Source organism: Lates calcarifer, linkage group LG2, assembly GCF_001640805.2.
Source record: "Lates calcarifer isolate ASB-BC8 linkage group LG2, TLL_Latcal_v3, whole genome shotgun sequence".
In the NCBI taxonomy this organism is placed as follows: domain Eukaryota; kingdom Metazoa; phylum Chordata; class Actinopteri; family Centropomidae; genus Lates; species Lates calcarifer.
This window is the reverse complement of record NC_066834.1, coordinates 15,505,233-15,531,484: the sequence shown is the minus strand read 5'-3', so window position 1 is coordinate 15,531,484 and position 26,252 is coordinate 15,505,233. Positions and strand designations below refer to the sequence as shown.

Below are 26,252 nucleotides of genomic sequence, written 5' to 3'. Positions count from 1 at the left end.
TTCTCAGTTCAAAGGGGAGAGGAACCTTTTTATTTATTTGTTCATCTGTTACCTGTTTATTTTGATCCTAATTTTTATTTTCATTATTTTTTTAATAATTAAAAGAAACTTCTGGTACTGCCACTGTTACTTCTGTTTCTACAGCTACTACTATCACAATCAACACTATAAAACACAGATGGGGAAATTTGGGAGAGTTAAGTTTACAACCTCACAGACTATGAAATTGCCTCTGTGAAAGAAAGTGTCTATTGCTATCACCACTGATCCAACTGCTGAAATGTATTTCGGAATTGTATTCTCGCCACATAGCAACAGAAAAATAAAAGGCAAGAAGTGAAAAGCAAAGGATGCCTTTTGGATTTTGAAATAAACTCAAGTGTTGGGCTTGAGGATTTGCCTCGTCATAACCTGTGGATTTGGTGAGACGACTATTTCCGCTGAGAAAAGCAGAGCAGAGAGAGAGGAGTGAGAAGATGGAAAAAATGAATCACTCTAGACAGTCTGCACAGGTTGGAGAAAAAAGAGAAGAGGGAGCTGAGGAAGTGGTGGATGGGTTAATTTGGGGAGTGAGGGAACATGTCATAATAGATGTCATTTTCGAGTGCAGAGGTAAAAAAAACATATTCTTCTGTCTGTTTAGGCAGGCTGCTTTCTTTTCTAACTCCCTCTCTGTTGTAGATATGAAAGCAGGCGGCCTGAGGGTACACAGTTCCCAAGCCTGGTAATGTGAGCAGTATGTGATAAAACAACTGCATTACTGAATAGCAGCTGATATTCACATGTCAGTAATCAAAGATGTTTCATGTGGATATGATATGGGAGCTGTCACACTACTGCAAAAAACTCTAAGCTAACAGAACTGCTGCTGACCACAACAAATGACTATGCACTGGCACTAACATGGAGACTGTCCAACTGTAGAGATCCAGTATCCTCTGCCCGCCACAGCTGGCATCGCCTGCATCTCAGTCAGCACAGACTACTGGGGAATGATGAATTACCTAGTCATACCCAGCCAGACCAAAACGACAACATCAGGAACAGAATCTAGTCTGCGCAAAACCAGCCCCATGCTCCAAAAGGCCTAATGCATTTCCATCAGCCTTCTTTTTCTATCCGACGGCCTTGAAACTGCGTGTTCTGCTCAGCAGCGCAGCCAGCCTTGCAACTCAAAGCTTCATCATCTAAAAATGCAATCAATCTGAGCTATGCTGCTCCTGAAAACATATCAGCACCCAAGTTAAATGACCCCCTTTCTGGACTAAATAGTGACAAATATGGCAGCTGCTGGTTATTTACTTACAAATTTACATGGAGCAGTCCTTAAGTAGACATGACCTCCTAAAATGTACTTACTGTTCATTATCTCCATAAATAAACTGTTAAACCTTTGTGGTTTGTCAATAAATCACACTGATTTGTGATTTATATTTAAGTGCTGTTGCAGAATGCAGCCCCACAACTGTGAACAGGTTGACAGCTGAGTGCAGCAGGTATCTGTTCTGAATCTTATCAGAGTGATGATGTGCACTCTCAAACCACAATCATGGACGTGGGCACATTGAAAACACTTAACACAGTTTACACCCACTTTTAATTATTCTTTTGTGGTCTGACTGTGTGCCACAGGTGTGCCAGGTGATCCTGGCAATGAAAATACCAATGCCTTCAGTTCACCAGACAGAATGCACCTGACTGGCTGTGCCACTGGATTCATAAAAATAAAGTCCAAAGGGATTTATCACATTGTTGGTTTGTTAAGACAATTTTAAGTCCATTACAACTTCACATTTGTGTAACTTCACACTAGTAGCAGTAAGTTTCACATAGTTCTAGCCTTCCAAAGGCAGAATAGTAGTTAAAAGTTACAATTTTGATAACATTTGTAATTGCAATTGTGGTAAACATGGTGGTAAATCCACTTGTGTTTGTAGGGCTGACACAATTAGCTGGTAATCTGTTAGACAGAAGATTAGAAGAAGAAAAGAAGCAAAGACGAGGTAAAACACCACAGATTTGCTGGTAATGGCTTTGAATAGTAAAGATTTGTCACCTCACTTTTTGTAGTTCCAATCATTCTAAACTGGATTGGACATAATAAACAACTGGATGGAACTGGTGTTGTATGACTTGTCAGTAACTTGTCACAACATTTTCATGGTAGTGTAGCTAGTGATGCCAACCATTCTCTGTTTATAATGTCATAAATGTGAGGATTTGCTGCTGTTGGACTTTTTGTTGGGCAAAAACAAAATGATTAAACAATTAATAATAAATGCATTTATATATTAATAATAATGATTTATTGATGTGGAAAATACTACACATGGCACCTTTGAAGCATGCCTAAGGACAATCGTCCTCCTGTCTCTGGGCCCTGATTCCTTCCTCTCTCTGAGGCATCCTCATTTCAACCCTCCAGTCATTCCTCCGGCAGCAACCTGAGCCCTCCACCCAGCTCTAACCTGCTGCAACTCACAGACAAAGGCTGCTTTCTAATCCCACAGCCACACATAGCACTAAGCATAAGAGGCAAGGAATTCCCTCTCCTTCGAGTGCTTATGCATGAATACACACCTGTGTGACTCACAGCCCCTGCATCTCTAACTTTAGCTTTAACTTTTTTCCTGTCCTGACACACTGAGAGCATCTATCTATCCATCTAACATGACCATCATACCTCAGCAAAGGGATTTCAAGGAGCTGAAAAGATATGAGATTGAGCCAAGTTCATCTTAAATTAATACAAACATTGTGTAGCGTCAACCAGCAGTGAAAACATATTGATTGCCATCTCTCTTTGACTATGGTTTTCATAAACACCATAAAAAGTTATTATGTTGTGTACACTTAACATGTTTTAAACCGATGAAGTATGCTTAATGTGCAAGTCACATATTTTGTTGCTGGATCATTAATTATGTAATTAGTTTTTGTGGTTTTACATGTAGTATCAATGTCTAAAGTTGGGCTTTTCTTATTTTTTCAGGAGGAGAACCAACCTAACTAAACAAAATTAACAAATACACAAATTTATGGTACCATAGAATGTATTTATGTTAATTTTCCATTAGGGCCTGACAGCACAGATGGAGCTCAATTTAGAGATGCACATATTCTTCCTTCTGCTGAGCAAAGACTACAAGTATCAATAGACAAAGGAAATAATCCTATATAGTTGCGGGTGATGAAGAGAGCATCAGTATTGTTTCTATAAAACTCAGATGACATTCAGTGAAAGGTCAACAACATTACTGATTTGTGATTTTGGAGAACTCTATGTTTGCACTCCTGTGTCAGCTAAAGCCATGCAAACTGTAGCTTTTGCACTCAAATGTGGAGAAAAGCCAGAAACACCGAAGGCAGCAGCAGCGGTAAATGCACATCTTGCTAGTTTAGTAAATTTACTCTCTATCTGCATGTGACCTGTCATGTGTTCTGCTCCATCACATTAAAATTTTTGAAGATAGATGCAATTATTGTTGATACAGCCTAAGACAGCACTTGACTGTAAAATTAAGTATAAGGGCGCCTAATCTTTTAGAGGATATACCACTGACTAATTAATGTAATGGTGAATCAAACAAACTATTCAGGAGCCTCTGAAGTCTCTGCTGCTGACGTCAAGGATTTTGTGCATTTGCTACGGAAGACTGTTAAACATGTTTGTAAGCAAATCCAGTTTTCTTGTACATTCAAGATTAAATCCAGCCCCATCATCAATTATCTGCGTACTAGTCATGCTGATGTTCTCGGGGGTTTCCCACTTGGGTTGTGATAGGCTACTCTGTCAAGGGACGCTGATGCCATCTTAACAAATAGGAATGATGCTTGAGCCTGTAGTGTGATCATAGATATACTTTTAAACTCAAGCTCGTTCCATTCTTCACAAAACTACTGTCACTTTTCAGCACCATAAATGTCTTCAAGGACAGACTGTTTGAAAGTGCGTCCCATCTTCCCTGTTTGGAGGATTAATTGCATTAAGACAACACTCAAGACGCGCAAAAGAAATGCAGATACTGATCACGTAACACCTACAGATTGATTACAAAGAGTTTATCTAATCTACATGCTTTTGGAGTGTAGAGAGAAACCCACACAAGAGGAACATAAAAAAAACACCTAAACAAAATAAAAACCAATTTCTGTTTACAACAGTGAAGTACATAACTTTCATGTGCAAATGCAATGTGGACAAATTCCAAGGTCAGAATTTCCTTTTTTATCACACAGTTATTATGGAGCACCACAGAACTTGACGGTATGAAACTATGTCACAAGTATTTCCCAGGCCTCCTCCTACCATCACAAGCAATTACCTGCCTTTACCTGTCACCAGTTAATCATCACCTTGTGGACAATGTTGCCTCTTGTACCTATCATATATGACAGCATAAGCCACTTTTTGATATCACTAATTCAGCAGGAATACCAACCCTGGCCACAGTCCACACATTACTTCAAATAACCCATTACCTGTCCGCCATGACAAAACCATGTGCCTCTAGTTTAGCAACAAACCCAACATTGGACAAAACTGTCAGAGATGGCACTCTCAAATAGATTGATGTAGAACTTCCATTTGGACCTGTACCTACAAGTCCCATTATCATAGCCTTTGGTCAGTGGCTGATGGCATGTCAAGTCAACACAAGTGCTGGCTCCATGACTGGAGGATCTCTTGCTCTTTTCCCTGCATTTCTGTCTCTATGTGCCAGTTCAGGTCTATTTTTGATGCAATTTCTACTTTTGTGCTGTTAGTCCAATACGCCACATTAGGACTTGATACTGTTAATCTGCCATCAACTTGAAACTGAGGCCTGTATTTGATTTAGACCACAGCAAAACTGGGAGAAGCATCAGTTTCTGCTCAGTACTAAGTCTTTATCTTTTTCATTTCTGAATGGGACCTGCACATCGGCAGGTTGTAAATCCATTCAGGTTTAACACACTTTCAGGGTGGAGGCTCAGGATTCCTAGATTCACCTCGAGTTGGCTGGTTAGATTCTCCTTTATATTGTTTTAGTCCAAGTAATAGTGAGAGTGGCATCTGGTTTGTCTTAGTGAATGATTCATCTCCAATTCGAGGAGGCTTCAGGCTCTAGTAAGTTCTCGTGAAATGCTTTTAAGTTTGGTACACTACACAGTCCTCACTGCACAGCCAGAACCTGCAGATTTTATGCTCACAATGCACAAAAAAACTAAACAGCCATGACATGGGTGTTCAACGTTTTGTAACTCTTGTCTCTCATTGAAATGATGAATAAGCATCTAGAAAGCTGAAAAATCAATTATGGTAATGTCCTGTTGTCATCATTTGTATGCTATATCAAACAATAGTTTCAACCATAAACTCTGATCAGGTTTCCATCTATCTTTTTACACTGACTGCATTGTGATTTTGTTAAAGCTAGATTGAACAAAAAGCTGTCAGCTAAAGAGGACAACAGGTCTACGTTTAGCAAAATGAAGTATAAGATGCAAAAAACCCAAAATGTAATGTCCCCATATGAGGATGCAGGGTCGCAGGAGGTTAAAATAAGAGGGTTGCTTTACTTTGTGCAATCTGAAAGCCACATTGATACTTGTTCAAGCAATTAATAGATAAAGGTATCATGACCCACTTTAAACTGCATGTCATAACTCTATATTTAATAATATTGACCAGATATGAGTTTTACTACTGGGGAACATAATGAGTAACAGAAAAATTCTTCATTCTAGTCACAAATCCTCATTCTCTCATTTGGGTTGTGCTAGTAAAAAAAAAAAAAAAAAAAAAAAAAAGATCAATTAAAGTATTCAGTCTAGATATAGGCTCTTATTCTCTAAAGCAGACAGGACTAAGAATGACTTGTTGAAAACCTTTTATTCTTGAAGACGAATTGTTTCAGATTTCACTCACTGACAATGAATTCTGAGCAGTTTTACTTATTGACTGGATTACAAGACTTACAGCTGCTTTCAGCTACAAACAAATGGTAAAGTTAAATGATGTTACAATCCACAAGCTGATATATATCATGTTAAATCCTCTGCATACAACAACATATGGAATGTAGGTAAAAGGCCGTGGTGATCTGGACATGAAATGGTATCAGTGCCAGCTCCTCAATATATGCAGAGGAAACACATGGTGAGGACCTGTATGGTCATTGTAAGAGTCTTAGAAAGTAATCTCCTCTAATTGGATGCTAGAGGCTTAACAACACCACTATGATTGACTGTGATGGGTGCCATGGTGTATTGAGCATGGTGAATGGACTGGCCTCAGAGCTCCTGGTGCAGCTCTGCCAGGCCCAAGTCCTCCATCTGGGGTAAGGGTTTCTTGTGTACCGCTTGCATATCACAGGTTTGAGTATTCTCAGGAGTTCTCAGGGCAGAAAATCAGACCCGTCATCCTGGTGTGTCTTCTGATCTCTTGTACTGTGAGTAGAGTCCAGGAAGATCTCATCAAAAGTAAACATCATCAGGTCACTCAGATAATCTAAAACATTATACTGTTTCATTGGGGTCATCTAGGTACAACTACAGATATATTCAGAGAAGGAGAAGCATCTATTTAACAGGATGTAAGACCAAACCCAGTTTTGATATAGCCTGATTAAGGTGGTAAATGTTGTAGTGGACATGATCTAATTTTATTTATATTATTTCATGACTCAAGATTCAAGAATCTATCTATAATAATATAATAATAATAATAATAACTAAAATATTTAATTGCGATTAATCGCATGATTGTACGTAGTTAACTTGCGATTTATTGCACATTTTTTATCTGTTCTGAATGTACCTTTAAGGGACATTTTTCAAGCTAAGCAAGTGGCATTTGAGACTCAATGTACTCTACATCGATGTGGTAACTCAGTTCACATCAACAGTAAATGCAAATAACTTTGGTCTTGACGAGAGAACCATCCAGCAGGGCTTTGAAGCTGAACTTGGCATTAAATAGACCCTTTTCTTTATCCATTTATGCTCAAGTAGGTTTGTCTCCATGTCAACATTACATTAATCAGTTCAGTGCAGCAGAGTGTAACAATGATGTAGGAAAAAGTGGACCACATTCAGTTTTTTTACTCATGTGTAACCCATCAATGATTCTTTGAGATAAAGAAAAAGGTAGATTTCTTATTTTCATAGAACTTTTCACTTCTAAACTCTTGTGAAAAGACTGACTGGACCTGGTTTACATTTGAAATAGTTTGTGACGATTCAAATGCACAAACTCACCAGCAAGCTAGCGAGAGTTAGTGTTAGCAAGTTATCATCTCTGCAGGCACAGTTCAGTGTAAAACTCTCTGAAATAGCTGGCTATCTGTAGGCTGATGATAGTAAAACACAAAGAAAAAATGTTTTCCTAATATACTTACAGTTCGGGGTTCTGAATAAACACACTGGCCCAACAGTTGGTGCTGTCCGTCCTTCAGTAGCAGCATAACTTACAATCATGGCAAAAATGCAGGGGTTGTAAAACAGAACCAGGAGTTTTTTGTACAAAAACAAATGTTGGGAAGCATAGCACACTGAAACTTTTAGTTTTACAGGGAGCATCTTAATATATGTGCACCTGTATCTAACATCACAACAGATAAAAATTATTTTAAAAGCGTAATATATCCCCTTATATAAGACAGTAGTCACAATGAAACAAAGGCCGAGTAAAGGCATCTTTCAGTTTCTGTATGTTGGTAGATAAAGATATGCAGAGAAAGATCTCACTTGAACCATTTGAACAAGTATGCAAACAGACTGAAGATCTTGTAGGGGGGAATTAACACACAGCAAATCAACAATGGCTTTTGAAAAATTATCATTAAATAGGCGTTGGAGAGGAACCAGAACAAGTGGGTGGATTGACAAGCAAATACATCCTAGCATGGATGGATAAAGATTATGGCTTACTGGTCAGCAGCAGTAACGTCAGCAGCAGAGCTTAAATCTGGTTTATCTGCCGGGTAGACGAGTAGCTGTTCCTCTGCTGGGCAGAGAGAGCTGCTCTGAGGACGGGGCTTTTGACTACTTCAACGTTTCCAACGGTTGTGTTCAGTGAAGATCCTAAATGATTCTAATAGTTTGTGTGTTATGAACTTATACATTTATACATGCTACTTAGATGATCAGGTCGCATTTTACCATTTATTGCAGACAAACAGATAATTCTATAAGGTTCACAGACTCTTTCTTTGCCCAGTGGTGACAAATTAAAGGAAAAACCAACACAAAATGTATGTATGTGCGTTTCTGTACTGAAAGTCAGATATATGACTGCTAGTTTTGAATAATTAGAATTTAGATATAGCTGAGTTAACCTTGAGACCTTGAACATTCCCCGTTTGGAGTATGGAGGAATGAAGATTTATGCATTGCATTGTTTGCAGTGTTATTTTTGCACAGCAATGTTTAGGAATTGAAGTTTTATACACTGATGACTTTATTATACAGTAAAATGAAACCATTGTCTCCATATGCCAACTTCAATTTTTTTTTCAAAAACTACTTCCTGTTCAGAGACATGGTTTAGTTTTTATACTGATCAGGTCCAACAGGTCCCAAAAAGCTAAGAGAAATTAAAAATGCATACAAAATCAATGCTCAAGTCTTGGGAGGTTAAGGTAAAGGTTAGAAATGCTGAGATTTATTGGAGCTTGTTGAGCTTGAGCCATACACAAACTGAGGGTAAAATCTGCCTGAGAAGAGACGTAAGGAGTACAGGGAACAATGTCTTGTAGATATGCTGCCTGCTGATCTAATCCAACCGTGCCCAGGACCCCCTTGCCAGTGACTGACAAATAAATATTCAGGCCAGAGGCGGTGTGGACCCCCACCACATCCATGAACAAACCCACCACTGCTTCTGGTGATGACACATTCACTCACTACTATGGTCGGTTGCCACATGTAATCACAAACACACACACACACACACACACACACACACACACACACAAAGCAGAGCAGCTGCAGCCATCTGGATGAGACTGTGTTTGACTTTGCTATCTCACAAATTTGGCTAAAGCCCGTCTGAAACAACTCATAATTGTCTTCCTTTGGTTGGATGTTATTACCACTGGTGTCATGACAAAATGCAGAAGGGCTGACGTTCCTACGTTCAAAAGTACCCTGTGAGTTTTCTACAAATTTATGCTAAGACACTGAAAGAGATATTTACCAAGGATGCAGCCTTGACTGCACTGAGGTTTTAAACAGATAAAATGCTCAGAGCAGAATGCTGAAAATTGTTTGATGTCAAGCAATATGAATTTCAAGGTGCTACAGCATCTGATGTTCTTGTTAACCTGACAACATCAAGCTATTCAGCTAAAATATCCTCACAAACAGCTTTCTTCTTGCAGTTTCAAAAATGTCTTTTCTTAAACCAATATGTAAGTTCAGGGAAAAAAAGACTCTGTTATTCCTTGGTTTCCAGACCTGCTACAACAGTCTGGCATCAGATATTATTTAGTGAAATTTTATGCAAATCTGACTTTCAGATCAAGTATTGCTGAGCTCATTTAGATCTTGAGTCTTGATAAATATCCCACTAAATTAAAATTTTGCAGTGATGATCTGACTGTAATTTGCAACAAGGATAAGTAAAAATTTCCCTAAAACCCATGTCTTTCTACAAGAAGGACTGACACATGAGAGGAAGTAATTGGTCAGATCAGAAGTATTATGGATTTTTAAAGCAGTGCATGGTGTTTCTCCCCCGAGATTTCTTTCAACAGCAGGGTGAAATGGTTTAAGGGTTGGACTGGGAAAGAAATTCACATCTGGACTTATCCACTGGGACTGGTGGACAGCTTTTTTGATGGTCCACCGGCCAACAGACAAGGTCGGGATTTGTCCTGGAAAACTACGAAGGATTTTGTTGTACCCGCATAGAAGGTGTGCATAGTACAAAAGTGGTTGGAGTGAAAATCAAAAGGTGATGGTTTGCCAGTTAAATCTATCTTTCTCTTGTTTCTCCTTCTTTTCCCTTCTCTCCTCAACAAACCACCACCACTACAAAATATATATAACACAAGTGGTCCAGTTAGTCAACAATGATCAATTAATTTCAGTTCCCAACTGTTTGAATTTCCATTCTTTCCTCCTATTTTTTGTATTCCTACACAGAATGTCCTGGAATACATGCTGCTTTACTTGCAGGGTGTATTTTAGGGGAAAACCTCTGTGAGGCCAACAGTAAATATGGGTAACCAATATCATGGCTATTTACCGCCGAAAAAAAAGAAGCAGAGAACAATCTCAAAGAATTTTAGTTAGATCCAGAACCTTAAGTTGTAATAAGTCATACCAATGGAATGGGTAACACAGAAGATATAAACACTGATAGTAGTAATTGTACTGTGTTTTTAGTTTCACTGACGTTTGTGCCAGCTGAGCAGCTGTGGAAGAAATTCAGGTTGATTTATCATCAGTTTGGGTTTGAGCATAAACCTTTTTAAAGACGTGGTTTAGCTCACTGTGGGTGCTCCATGTTGTTTTAGTTGTTTTAAGGCCCACAACATTAAAAGATTGACAGAGAAACACATAATGAAGAGTAATGGCAGCCAGGCCGAGCCAGCAGTGAGCTGACAACCGCTCAGCCCAATTAACCAAACTGAATAGGGCTAATCCTCCAAACACAGGGAGAACACTGCCTGTGGCCAGTCTGTGCACATTTCTACAAGGAAATAATGGATTGGCAATACAAAAACAATAGTGATGAGTGAGATAGAGGACAATAGGCACAGCTTAGTAGCTGACCATATTAAACATTAGGCTGTGCAGACTCATGTGAAGCATCCATATTTGTTTGTGTTTCCCTTTTTATGACTTAGATGTAGATGTGAACAGCGTTTAAGTCAGAGAGTGGTAATTACAGTAAGCATGTTTCTCGGCATGTTTCAAATATGTCAAAAGTCAAAACTGTTTCTACTTGTTCTCAATGGAACAGAACAGGTACTCGCACTCAGAGGTGGGATGAAAAGCCTGCTGTCACACACTGTAAAAACTCAAAGTAACTTGAATATCCAATAGGTTACCTATAAGGAACTTGAAAATATATCTGAGGTGCTTCAAGAAACCCTTTTCATATGATGATGCCACTCAAATATCCAATAGGGTGCTCAGAGAACTTCAGATAACATCAAAGATGATCACGGAAGAACCCTACCCCAACAACCTATGAACTTGCATCATCTTTCCACATCACTGTGAGAACCCTGTTTAGCCTCACTTACACAGAGACTGTAGAACAAAAAAAAGAAGGCAAAAAATCAACAATCGATATTATAAACCCAGAACATCAGACCAAAAACAATACATGACAAACATATTTACCAGACAGAGTTATTAGGAAGGTCAACAGTCAGCTTAATATTTTTAAATAAAAAATATACTGAAAGACTTAGGTATTGTGTGTTATTTAAAACATGATTCAGCTTATTTGTCTGTACCATAGAGCTCTACTGTCCTCTAAGTGACAGCTCACTGCAGATACCAGTAAACATAGTTCATACTGTAAACAATGTATAAATGTTGTGTTTTCTTTGCTAACAAAGTTAGCATTAGAAAACAAGGTGCTCTGTATGTGGTTATGGGAATATCCTGTCCACACAATTATTCACTTTTCTCCTTCAGATCTTGGGTTATGCTGTTTATAGTTTATGTTGTCCACCCTGAAGAAAGTCCCTTCACACGCTGTGCCTCAGGTGTGCTGACTAATCAGGGTGGTGTGTCAGACATTAAAAATCATCCTGGTCTTTAGACTATCCTATTCATTGCACCATCTACGTTCTGACTGCAGCTGCACCACCAGACTCCTGTAACTCTGATCTTTGATGTGCCCTTTTTTCCTCTGGTGTTTCAGACATATAATCATACTGTTCTGCTTTACAGGAATTATTCTCTAGCAACTGCCGTTCATGGAGCGGTTTCTAAATCGCTTGCCATGCCCATATTTTTTGCAATAAAGAAACATTTTACCTTGTGCAATGGTATGGTTCAAATATGTGTTTTAATAATAGTTTCTGGTCAAAAGAGGAGCTCCATGGCATGTCAGGTTTTGGATACACGCATGGATTTGTTGACAATAACGAAAATATTAAAAAATCACCAGCCTTATCCTATAAAGACTTGTGATTTTCATTAAAATCATCCACCTGTGTAACTACTGCTTTATTCTGGAAATACTACATATTCTCTTTGAAATACAGGAATATGTGAGGAGAGAGGATGACTCTGCAGTCAGCAGATGGCAGAGAGAGAGGCCAGTCCTCCCACTTGGGCTGCTGGCCAAGGTTTTAATAAGCCCATTTACCAGAATGGCTTGATCAACTCGGTCCTAGGCTAAACTTGAAGATGCTGTAATGAGTACACCCCTGACCATGCAAGGCCTTAATGTCCTTATAGTTTATCTACTATTATTCATATTTTTTTTTTTGGAATGAAGTTATGAACTGTTCAGTGTCAGTAACTCATTAAATTGACTGATTTTTCTTACTTCAGTGCTTACCCTATGGTTTAATTCTTGTCAGAGCTTTTGTCAGAGTTGAAAGAGGGAGAAAGAAAAATGTTATGAGGGGGGAGAGGGGGGAGGAGGAGGAGGCGGCCAGGAGCATGACTAAGGCCTACAGTGGCAAAGCTTTAGAGAGCTTTAGAGTGCCAGTAAATGCCAGCAGCTTTGGCTAAGCAGACAGGAAAGAGGAGAAAGCTACTGGGTACAAGAGATGCAAAAGAGGAGGAGGTGGAGAAAGCAGACTGGAGACAAACAAAGATCTGAGGGTAGAGAAGGATGCATGAAAAGGGAAGAGATGTTTAAGTGCAACTGCAAAAAAGGTCAAATTCAAGAAACATATTCACTGAATTTGTTCTGAAATTGCTCCTGAGTGTTTCTTCCAGCGAGAAGGAAAAAGAGACAGATTATAACAGTTCTTTCATATTTACATCTCCTCCTGAGGTGTATAAGGGAATAACTGGAGTATAATTTGTCTACATTGCTTCTTGGTTGTATTTACACTTGAGTTTTACATGTATAAAGATTGTACAGAAGTGAAAATGGTGGTTTTGTGAATGGAGAAGAGAGAAAAGAGAAAAAAATGCTAGCATTCTGTTCCAACAGTCCTAGCAGAGTTGGTAAGCATACAATTAGAGAGGAAAAAAGGAGGTGGTGTTAAAAAGGAAAGCAGGAGCATGAGCTGGCAGTGGGCTGGACACAAAGGAGGAGCCTGGCTTCTCTCCGCTGCGCTGACTGGCCTTGCCCAGTGGGGTTAACCTCAGCCTGGGATTATAAGGGACTGGCCTGGAGAAGAGCTTTTCAAGAAGAAACAGAAACAAGAGCCCTCATACAAGAATATTTTCATATTCTTCATTTAAATTTCATATTCTTAATCCTTAAACTGGTGCAAGTTTGTCAGATATGATCAGTAGCATGGTAGATACCCCCTAAAGATGCCATGTAATGCTGTCTGTACTGCTCCATGTGTGGGCTAGTTTTATTCACCAAAAAGTTAATAAAGAATAAAAGACAGTAGTCATATTAGAGGACCAGAAACAAATGGAAAATATTAATTGTAAACCTGCCAATGACATGTTATCAGAGCAATCAGAGTAGGACTTAACTGTGAATGGGTGAATGGTCTAACAAAGGATGAGCTTTTGAAGAAATTTCCTTGACAGATCACTGGGAAAGTCCACTAAAGAAAGTGTGTTGTTCCTCACTAAAATCTTTATTCCAAGAAGAAATTATAGTCCAAGAACAATCCTCTTAAACAAAGCCTTTAAAGTTGAACTAACAGAAGGCAAAGCAAAAAAGATATTCAACGCTCATAAAAGCAGTGGAGCTTGAGGCTCCAAGGCAAACCCAACGGGGTCTTTTAGACACAATACAAAAAAAGTTATCACTGGCATTGCAATGTTTACAGTGAGCTTCGTTATTTCTTAGCTTGAAATGGTCCTACACCAAACTTCTCCTGTCCTCATCATGTTTCCCTTCAATTTCTATGACAGCTCGAAGGCAGCTCAGATCATCGATTAATTTTTCCTATCCCCACATCTGACATTAAAAAACACAACTATTTCTGAAGTGATCCATGACTCCTGACACCCGGTTCTAAACTGGAACTAATCTGTAATGGCAAACCTCTTGCAGCTCCTATGATTCTGCTCAATGCCTATTGATATGATTAAATTATTAGTCCTACATCTAGTCTTATGAGTCTCGATTCTGCTCGAGGTTTCTGCCTCTTAAAAAGAAGGTTTTCCTTGCTGCTATCACCTAGTGCTGCTCATGGTGGGTCTCTCTTTGTGAAGATTATAATATAAAGAGTACAGTCTAGACCTGCTCTATATGAAAAGTTCCTTGAAATAAATTCTATTGTGATTTAGCACTATATAAATAAACCTGACTTGACTTGACTTGAAGTGATACTAAATTATTAAGAGCTATATATTGATTATAGATTACAGAATATTTTCATAGGGTCTTCATTCAGGCCAGCACTGTTGATGCTCATGTCTCTGTTTACCTGCAAGTCCTGTTAATCACATTACAACAGCTTGGCTTCAGCCTTGGCATTGGATCGGGAACATCTTTCACAAAAAACACTTTCATTCAAGTCATTTGACACTTTGCAAACCAGATAGTCACCACAAAATACAAGCACATTGAATCTGACACAATCAAAGTGGCACCACAGTGATCTGATAACCTACTTTATACCAGACTTTAAACCAGGCCAGAATCCAGTCAATGCCAGTCGCCGCCTGTCCCATTCACTGTGCTCTAGCTTTCCACAACACAATAATTCACATAATCAGGGTGAATCAGAAAATACAGACAGCAGACAACATATCCTTTATGGATCCATCTATCCATTACAAGGGGTTAATTCAGCCTCGGTATAGATCTTACCTTCAATATTGGCCCTTTATGGGTTGATATTAGCCATTAACAGCCACAAATAACTAATAAACTACCAACTGAGGCAGAATGATCATTATGGCAATGTCTCTCTGGAACAGCCGAGGGAATGCAGCAAGGAAAAAAAAAAAAAAAAAGGTGGAGAGGTCAACATGCGGGGGTGTAGCAGAGACTCTGGGCCCGTGGTAGCAGGCTGCCTCTATCAGCAGTGATCCTCACAAACACACGCCGTCTCCCAGAGTAGAGTTTCAGTCAGGCGGTGAGTTATTTTACCAAGTACAGGGACAGCTGCTTTGCTTTATGACCTGTGAGAGTGAACTGTGATCCTCTGGTAACAGGGAGAGAAGCTGGTGGAAAGGTGTGTGCTATTCTGATGATTTTGCCTTTTTTAAAATCTCCCACATCCTTAAGTGATGTCTTCAAATGTCTCATGTTGTGCAACCAACACTGCAGGGGTCACATTGCTCTGGGGTTATTGAGCTTCTTCCCATGCCATTTAGATCTTTTCACCTCCCGAGGGAGTTTAGATAATTATTTATTAATCTTGTTTACATTAATCAGAGGCCTGAACGCCCACACTGCCACAGATCTAATACATGATAGTGTGGTTGGGTTAGGAAACACTGCTCCTTGCTTTGTACTGGTGGAATTCAGTGGTTATTCCATTACTCATGTATTGTTGATTAGCTCAACATCAATATCATAGCAATAGTGTTGGAACCATTTTTTTTTTCCAGTGGGCTTGGGGGCAACGTAAACGCCAGACCATATAAATTCTTTTATATATATATAGAACATTTTTTTAGGTTTGCCAAACAAATTGTTATTTCTCATTGGTGACTGAATTTTTATTTATTCATACTGTTTTTATGACTTTCCGCAATTTTATTTCCTTTTTTCTTCCACATGTCAACCGATCAACTTTTTATCTGATGGAAATCTTCATCTGCATGTAATTGCAACTACTACATCAAACATGAACATGAACATGCAAACTTCACACATAAAAGCCCCGGACCAACTGGAGTTCGAACCCAGAACCTTCTAACCACTGTACCACTGTGCCACCTGAATCTGAAAACTTAAAATCTAATATCACTACATCACAGCCACCAGTACATCAACAGTAATGATGCATGTTACTTCAACCCACTACACTGTAAGGAAAGAGCCAAAAAGCGAAAAGTGATGTGATCTACCAGTGAAAGCTCTGGTCAGCATTGGCTCAAAAGCCATGTTTCCTGCATGCTTCATACACTCATATTTGCCAGTGAGAAAGTAAGAGAGAAAATAATGGATTTGTTACTTCTTCCATTTCATTCATTGTGGGCAGCACGGTGGTACAGAGGTTAACACTACTGCATGTTCTCCTCGTGCCTGTGTGGGTTTCCCTCAGGTACTACGGATGGATTTCATTCATTTATTATTGTAAAAGGATTAATAGAAGACAGACAGTTGGTTTCTGGTAGATTAACAGGCAGGGCAGTGAAGGAATGTAGGGGAGAGCTTTAATTTTATTCATTTCAATTGTCAGTCTATATGTTCCCAAGACCTGGGAAACTTCACTTCAAATAGTAGTCAATTAAAAACTGTGTCTCTAATAATGGCTAGGGGGCATGGTCAACAGGAACAAATAAAGGTTGGATAAATTCCTGATGTCTGTACCTGTTCTAAGAGAATACTTCCAATAAAAAGGTATCCAGTATGTTTTACAGGGTACAAACTGACACAATGGCAGCTTTTGATTCATTCATTCTGATCCACCTTGCTTTATCAGCCTTTAATCCCATGTGGCTGTTGTTACACATGGTATGCATCCAAATGTTTCACAATAAAAGCCCCTGTTAAGAAGGGTTTCTGCCTGCTGAGATGCTAGAGGGCTTTTAATTTCAAACACTTACAGGAAAAGTTGAGTGCAACAGTGTAACACTGTTAACTTTAACTGGAGCAGGTCAAAGTGAGAATTTGTACTAAAATATGCTAAATTATACCTTACACAGCTTCGTTCATTTGTGAAAAGCATTCTAGCTTTCTCCTTTATTGCTTGGTATTTCTAGCTGTCTGTAACAAGAATAAACTCAGTGAGACTGTTTCAGATTTCAGCTTTCAGATCAACACCACCACCATACAACACTGCTTAGCGAGTCCCGAATGGTGAGGAAAGGATGGGCAATCCTCAGGTCATCATATATGAATTGCCAACTATGGACAGAGGTACAGAGTACCGCCTTTGCTGACTACCCAAGCTCAGAAATCCTTCACATGCTCCAGTCCATTTTCTTATACTTGGCTTGTGGTTCAGCCCTCAAGACTAACTTTTTGACCTTGGAGCACTCACCCTCCCAAACTTCACTGTCCCTGCATCATTTTATACAAAATTTTCCCAGAAACAAGCATAATTTATTTGCCACCATCTAAATCTTCCACAATATAAATCTCTGTAGGAATGACAACACACAACTTGAGTTTGTTAAGATGTAACCACCACTGGTTAAACATGGTAAGATACAAATGTTACTCGTCTGATTATCTAGTCTTTGCCCTACAGCCCCTCTAAGATTTAAGGGGAAGCAACACAGGCAACACATTCATTTGATTAAATATGAAGCCAAGTAATATGCACACGCTGAGTTGAGACAGAAACGGAGGAATGGGAAAGCTAGTTAGTCCCGAAGAAAAGTGTCAGTAAGGCAGGAATACAATGGTGCTGTTGTTGGCAGGATGAGAGCACATGCAGCACGTGCACAGTGAGTGGGTCGGCCGCAGGTTTGGCAGGCCTGCAGGCCACTCAAGAGAAATTAGGATTAGGAAGTGGACCCACAGCTCTCAGCAATGCAGCCTTGTGATTCCCATTAGCTGTGTTCGAGCTTGTTTTTCAGCTGGCGTGCAGGATTGGTGATGGAATGGTCTCGCTGCTGTTGAGGAAAGCAGGCTACCGCTCACCTCAAGGACATTATCACCACTTACAGTGAGCAGGACCACTGCAGACTCAAACTTCTGACATTGAGGTGGTCCTATACTCAGCAATATTAATGAATAGTAGAGGAAGAAGAAGAGGAAGAGCAGGGTCCGCTTCACAACTTTGCATGTCTCACCCTGTTGAACACCGCTTTGTCTTCTCTTACATCTTTTTTATCTTATTTACATCCTAAACAATATGTTCTGAGCTGTAAGCAGAACTGATGAATCCATCAGAAATCCAGATGAATATTGATTCTAAAGGGGTCATCCTGAGGAGGTGCAAAGTCAGAGGTCCAGAGATACTAAAACATGAGAAAGCAGATTAGTCCAAATAGTGTGATTAGCTATCCAGTTTATTTGTTTCGAACAGTTCCAGCCTTCAACCTGCTGCGGGAGAGCCAGCTAGGGAAGAAGCAACGCGACTTAGCCCTTAAATATTTTGAGGTTTACGTTGGTTCTGCTAGCACACCCGTTGTTATTTACACTGACCACAATTCCCTGGTATTCATTTATCAAATGCAAAACACAAATCAGAGGTTTGATTAAAGATTAATTGATTAACATAATATAATACAATATTAAATACATTTATTTAATCTTGTGCTGCAGCGTTAATCAGACAGCATTCAATTCAGACATGTTGAAAGTGTTACAGAAATGTTTCAGGTCTGCTATCACCTTTGTTTAACAGGTACAACCAGGTCAGACCAGTGCTTTTTATGGGTTTCAGTCATCATTACTAGACATATGAAATCTCTGTCTCATTAACTCAACCTCCTCCCCCTCCCAAACTGTCACCCTGCTGCATACCAGTTCACTGCTGCTCCAACCACACACAGCCTGCACTTCATGCTGTAGTACTGTAATTCATGCTAATTCAGCACCCTGGCCTTCCATTTCTGTTTATTTTTGAAACACAAGTGTAAACATTTTTTTGCTCATTGGGCCTCGCGTTGCGGGGGCCTACTTTTAGCACACCGTGGAGAGTCGGAGCAGAGGCACAGAGAGTGAAGGCCACAGCATGTCTGAAAATACATGAAGCTCACCACACGATGGGTCGTGCTCCACAACAGGAAAGAACAGACACATACAGTCCAAAGATGCAGACAGAACACTTAATCCTCTAATTACTAACATAATACTAATACAGACAATTATTATAAATACACAACTTTATGCCTTGCATATTACAACAATTTCATGTAGTTAAAAATTAGTGAAAGAATATCACCTGCATCTGTTGCACTAGAAACTATTACTATATCAATCAATTCTCATCTGCCATGATATCGACAAGTCAAGATTCTAAAACAAACGCTCCTATTGGATCCACATCTTGGTTTAACATACAATGTATGGTTGAGAGTACCCATTAAAATACCCCATTCAAGACATGTCAGGTGCCCCTGTGTCTGATTCTGGACAGTAACTACCATGATGCAGAACATATTTAGGGATATACAGGCAGGAAAACATGAAAATTCTTGGCCAAAAAACCGGCCATGGACACTGGAATAACTCATAGACAGACGAGGCTAGAAGCTTCAAATCACTTTTAGCATTATCTAAAGAAGTAGGTGCAACCTACTGTGTTGAGATTTTGTTTTGATATCATGGTTTACAGTGCTGTTTTGAAGAAATGACAAAAATTCAACATTCATTTTTTTTTTTTTTTTATGTTTTATGGGCTAATGTCCCCTGTTGCAGTGTATAGTTCTTATTGAGTGACAGATATGATTAGTTGAAGTTGTGCTGATTCTGGGATGTGTAATGCTTGATGATACTGTTAAAAATGACAATTTTATAAACATAAATGTCTGTATGTCGGTGTAAGAGGGTTAAAACAGCCAATATGTAGCGAGAAATTAAAGAAATGGAAAGCAAACGTAGCTGCTTGGCCTGAGAATCTTTTCTTAATGCTCTCAGAGACCTTTATCTGCAGCCTGTTGAACTCCAAGCAGGCATATGTCCATGGCTGTCCTTGCAACCAGGTTCTTGTGAAGCTCTGTGGGAGTCACCATTGGGTTCTTCATACTGGTGGTTTCACACTTCTTCCATTTCACAATTATTGAGGTGAAGTGGGAACATTCACACATAAGGTTCCCTGTACTTCATGGCTACTATAATACATGACTTGACTAGTATTGTTAATATATCCAAACCTGTGTTACTATATTGGGTAAAATTGAGAAAAGAAACATTACATTGCACTGAGAATCTACAGTAGGAGAAAATATTTCAAGTACCAGTGGCTTCTCACAGTTCACAACTCTACTGAGAGTGACAGCAAAGAGTGTGCGACATGGCTGGGGGAGAAACAGTCAGAAAGATAACAGCATGTTGAGCCGCAGAGTGTGGGTGGCTGCTTCCTGTTCATTGGTCTAGCATTAGCAAGCACAACTGATGTAGAAATATAAACCCTCTGAAACACTGAAAAAGAAATTTTAAAAAGGAGGAAAAAAAGGGGAAATCCACAATGAGACTGCACTGATGGATCACCGTCCTACTCATCATATCAGTGCACTCCCTGATACAGGCTTTCTCATGCTTTTCTGTGTGCGAGACCTGAGACTGGGCAATGGCTCACCTTTTAGCACAATGACCTGAGGCATGCAGCCAAGAAAAAACTGGAGTGCCTCAGGACAAGTCTCTCACTGTCCTTGAGTGGCCCGACCTAAACCCCACAGAACATCTGTGGAGAGACTTGAGAGAGAGCTTGAGAGGACCTGTCAGGAAGAATAGGTTGCTGAAATCCAGGTGTGCAAAGCTTTGTAGAGATTTGCACACCTGGATTTTACAGCTGCCCCCTTGAAAGGCTCTGAATACTTGAAATGAAAGATTGTTTTTTATTTTTAATCAATTAGCAAAAATTTTAATGTTTTCATGGGTTACAGAGTGTAGATTGGCAGGCATAAAAGACAATTTTACCATTTAACAATTAAATATAGAACGCAATAAAGTGCGCAAAACATGAAAAAGGTCTTAATACTGAATACATGTATGAGATGTCGACAGAGATCTTAGTCTTCCTGAAAGTTATGCATTACGGACTAGGGATGTTCACAATTAATTGAGGATTGAGTAATTGATTGTCTAACATACAAAGATGAACTGTGTGTAGTTTCCTATAACATTCAGCTAGTAGAGCTGTGTATTTGACTCATGTTTGCTACAGGGCACAATGTATGACCTCACACATCAAGAAGAGGTGCAAGGATGCTAAGTCAGAGATGCTAGCACAGCTACTCAGCACTGCTAGCAAGGTTACATTCAGTGTTTCCGCTATCATTGTCTTAATAGGGCAGGCCACCCTGCAAATGGGGCCCCTCACCCTCCAAGAAAAGCAAAGAAAAAACAGTAAAAACTAAAAGATCATTTACGTTTGTGTTTCTCTCCCTGCTTCCTCTCTCACATGCGTCAGATTTGACCAGTCAGATTAGAGCAGAAACAACACTTGGAGGGAATTTTTGGTGTTATGAGACACAGCCAGATCAGCCAGACTGTGTAACTGACCGTGTTGGACATCAAAAGAGGTCGCCATAGAGGGAAATGTGATATCATTTAAAATGGAGATAAAATGGAGATAAAGACACATTTTCACAGTTTCTCCACAGACGCATTCATAGTGTTGGTACATTACACACATGAAAAGAGCCACAAATAGCTGTGTAACAAAGAGAGCTAGAGAGAGCAGTTCAATCTTTAGCTTCCTTTCTCACGTCTACATGAAGGTGTAGGTCAGACAGGTGTATTAGAAGGGGTTTTCCAAAGCTATCCAACCATCCTAACTGCTTATTGGAAAGTGTATAAAGCCGGACAGTCCAGCACCCAATCTCTAAATGCCTGTGATCCAATGCATGCTGGGATAGACCCCAAGCTATGGCGACAGAACCAAAAGAACCCATTTTGCATTTCTACACAACTCTTTTCATCAAGCTGCTGCTCTCATGTTTCTTCCACAGATATTCTCCACAACTGAACTATCAGGTTAAACTGGCTGTTAATGGAGCTGAATAGCTTAGATTTTTCCACCTGTGTGAAACGATGAGCTACACCTAGGTCCACAGACAGATTTCTCCCTTCTGCCAGTTGCAGTAGAAGCGGTAGAGGCACCTTCACTGTGATTGACAGGCACAATCAACCGACAAATCTCAGAAGGCAGCACATTAGGCCATGTGCATTGTGTATGTGCATTTCTTACAGGATGCTGCACATGCTGCAAGTTAATCCAATGTTTGTGCATCTGATTTCATTATTCATATGTATTTCTTCTGGGTCTGGGGTTGCTACAACATTACTACATTATTACTCTCTATCTTCCAACATCATTTTGATCTCAGCTATACACCTGGAAAGTTTCATAGCTGTTTTTTTGTACAGTTGTGACACTATCGCTGTGACATATTGCCAAAGTACTGAAGAACACCTCTGTGGTAGCTTCTGCTACAATGAACCACATTATACCATGATGACACACACAAACAATATGGACTGGAGGTCAGCTTCTTTTTTTGTATGACTGATGTGATGCGGAGGGCAACGTGCTGCAAATGTGTTGTCTATTACAGGCACACGCTAGGACTTTACACCAAATTATACTTTCTGATACATTTAATAAACCTGACACACTTCTATACTGAAACACTCAGACACAGGAAACTTCAGGAAATGTTAAATTGCTGAATAATCTGTCAACAGATCATGTCTGTGACACATGAAACAAAAAACGCAGAGCTTGAAAATTGTTTTCTGGGAAAACTCGAGTGTCACGAATCCACGCAACATTTTGTGGTTCTGTTAAATGAGAGCAAGATGATATATTCATTCACAGATCAGATCTATCATCACATAGAGTCACATCATCAAACCTCCAAATTACTGTGTAATTTGCATTAGTTTTAGAGGGCTCTGACTCATGTAAGGACCAGTCATATCAGCAACAGCTGAGTCTAGACATGTCAGAGAACAGGTTTGTTGGAGTAAACACTTGACTGGAGCACACACAGAAACACACTCTCCTCCAGTGACGAAGCTGGTTTGGTTATTGGAGTTGCATTAATAACTTTCCCACACAATGGCAACAGTCACACAAGTCTCAACAATGACTGAATACCATAAAATCCAGCTGGCACCAGAGCAACCATTTCAGCTGCCCGAAGAAGGGACTAACACTCAGCATACACACTTAAACCAAGTATAAACAATCAGACCACTTGAAAAATAACATACCTGCACATCGCTAACTGAACAAAACAAAACCTCGTTGTGTAAACATAACGCAATAGTGCAGGCAGGACTCAGTTTCACAGCCAGAGGAATGCTATTCTGTAAACCATGAGTAGGGTCAAAGGTCAACCCAGAGAGTTTGGGATTGATCAGACACTTTACTGATGGTACTGTGTGATGGATAAAAACATATACATCTAAAGGTTTTTGCACAGGACTGTACATTGTGACTACATGACAAGGGACAGCAGCAGCTCCATCTGGTACAATCAATCCCTTTTCTTTGCTTGAGAATAATGATCTTTCTAATAATATATCATTATCAATAACACATAAAAAACACAAACTGTCTCAAATGAAGGAAAAACAGGTCCAAAGATCACTAAGGAGAAAGCTTTCCATAAGCACTGGGTGCTGACCAAACAATAATGACAATAAGTTGTAGCATGTAGCTAGCCATCAAAGAAGTGGCAGTTATGGCTTTAAACGGTTCACATTAGCTACAAACATTGTTAAATCTGCAGCACAGAATGAAGCTGTAAACAGGGAGTAATACATTTTGCTTTGATGGTAATTCACTGTCTCATCCTCTGGTGGAGAAAATGTGAATTTTGATGGTTCTAAGAACCTTAATTGCTTCCAACTAAAAAAAAAAAAAAAAAAAAAACAAAAAAAAACAGAAACAAAGTGAAACCATCTTACCTCGTAGGACCAGACACACTGGACCCCGGCGAACCTCCTGACACACCGGCCCACCTCCACATCTTCGTGGGTGGTGTACATCTCCTGCAAACATTCTCGGATGTGGGGCACCATCCTCCTGAGGACCTCACGGCTCATGATGACCCCCGGCCCCCCCATACAGAAGTTCTCCCCGGGCTCTAGCGCCAGTTTCCCCAGCTCATCGCGGGCCCCCATGCCCGTCTGGCCGAGGAAGATGGCCTCGCTGCTGTTGAGGCTGCGCAGGAAGCTCTCCAGCTTCTCGCTCTTGATGTACACATCGTCATCAGCCCTCATGAACCACTCGTACCTGTCCAGGTAATGGTCATGCATGTACTTGAGCATCATGAAGGACTTCTTCTGGGGTGGGTATGAGTCATCCACATTCCTCAAAGCCACTATGGGGATGGGTATGGAGGTGTCGGAGCCCTCGCTGGAGAAGAACTCCACATGACCTGGTATTGTCTGAGCCCAGGTCCTGGTAAAACATGGACACACAGACACACAAAAAGGTCAGACAACAAAGCAACAAAAATAGCAACAGCCCCAAAACAGACACAGACATGGGATGCTCAAGTGGCTCTGTGTATATTACAGTGCAGTATGGTGTGAACCAGTTTTAAACACAGGAGAAATTCATCATCATCTCCTCTCCACAGGCCCCAGAGTAATAACTACAGCAGCAGCTGCAGTCCTCTGTCAGTGGACTGGATATATTCTGCCACAGCACTGCTGCCACAATAATTCATCAGATGTGGTGGTGATCAAACATTATGGACAACTGCTGTTGTCAATTGCATTTACGATTATCAAAAAGACAGTGATACTTGTCCGAGCAATTCCCTCTTTTCCTGCAATAAAACCCAGAATGAGCATTTGAATCTGCTGGGAATAAAAGAAAAACTCTGCATCTACTGCTGATGGACTGGGATGGATTTATATTTGAGGAACAGACTGTTTATTTCTGGAGCTTGAACATGTATCATCAGTGCCCGAGTCACCAATGACCAGTCTCAAGTTCTGAAGACCTGCGACGTGTTCAGTGAACAGATCTGACACTTCAGGTCGCCCGGCTTAACCTCTTAAACTCCACTGACCTGCCAGTGGGTCAGTAGGTACAAACTCATACTGTTCAAAGAGCTGTGTTTAAAAAGTAAGTGGAAAAAAAACATCTGTCTCAACATATGTAAATTCACAATATTTCTGATACTGCCAGACAAACTGGAATGACATTATTTTACCTGCTTACAAAGCTACTTTAAGGGGGAAATAAAGGGGTTTTAATGGCAATTTTAAGGCACATAGCATGACAGTAAATGGGTAAAACCCAACTTGAGAAGTTAACAAACCACTGGGGTGTTCTGGTCAATTCAGTACATATTTAATTAGGTATATATTCTTATATTTCCTTATGATTTACCCCCCCCCCAAAAAAAAAATAAAAAAATAAAAAAAATAAAAAAAAAATAAAATAAAATAAAAAAATGGCTGTTAGCAGTCAATAACAAAAGCTGGGATAACTGCTGTTAGCTAGCTAGCTAACTAATGACTGTTTTTATCCAAGTAAGCTAATGGTGCAAGCCACATTTAACTGCTTTAATTTAAGCTTAAGGGTTAATTAATTAATTAAGGTTAAGGTGTTAAGTCGTGTGTAAAAAAGCAGCATTCATCACATACCTGTACGCTGCCACGGCTCGGCTGTTCAGGTACTTCTGTGCGGTCATGACACCGACGAACAGGAAATTATTGGACCTGGATCCAGGTTTCTCCGTTACCGGTGAACCGTTATCTTGCGACGGCCATAACACTCCGCCGTACTCATTCCTGAGCCCCACGTTCAAGCCACAGCCGGCGGGGTTCGCTTTGCGTTTCTGTCCGGCTTTCTTCAACTCGCTCGCCTTGGGTAAAATGAGTCTGGAAGCCAGGGTGAACCCGACAACCAGTCCCAGCAGAACACTAAACCATGCTCTTCGGCTTCGACCTGCCATTCCCTAAAACTTCACCAGCTCGGGCTATGTGTCCGCACAATATCCTTAAACGACGGGGAAACAAAACCAATAATTAAATTAAAAAGGAGACTTAAAAACAACAAATCTGTAGAGGTCCCGTGTCTCCAGAAAACCGGGCTCACACACACTCTCTCATGGTAGAAAAGCCCTTTTCTTCCAGTTGCCTACGTAGCATCACAGCAGTCTCCTTGAAGCCGCCACCTGAACTCTTCTCCGCCGCTTTTCCCTCCGATCATCAAACCGTCCCGTCGCTATCGATCATCGATCGGCAGAAAACTTCAACGCCAATCGACGAACGCAGCGCCTCTTTTCAATGCCTCGATCAGCGGCCCCATGTTCGCCATTATCTCGCCATTGGAAGGATGTCAGACTGTCGAGATACTGCTGTTCGCGAACGGTTTAACGCTGATTTTTGA

At 40.1% G+C, this 26,252-nt stretch overlaps 1 protein-coding gene across 1 annotated transcript in view; it reads right to left on the bottom strand.

The window, feature by feature from the left end:
- chsy1 (chondroitin sulfate synthase 1) overlaps positions 1 to 26,252 on the bottom strand; it is a 45,862-nt gene extending 19,610 nt beyond the window's left edge. The window contains 2 exon segments of the mRNA XM_018692900.2: positions 23,810 to 24,305; positions 25,505 to 26,252. Of these exon segments, the coding sequence (XP_018548416.1) occupies positions 23,810 to 24,305; positions 25,505 to 25,815 (807 nt within the window). The 5' untranslated portion in view covers positions 25,816 to 26,252.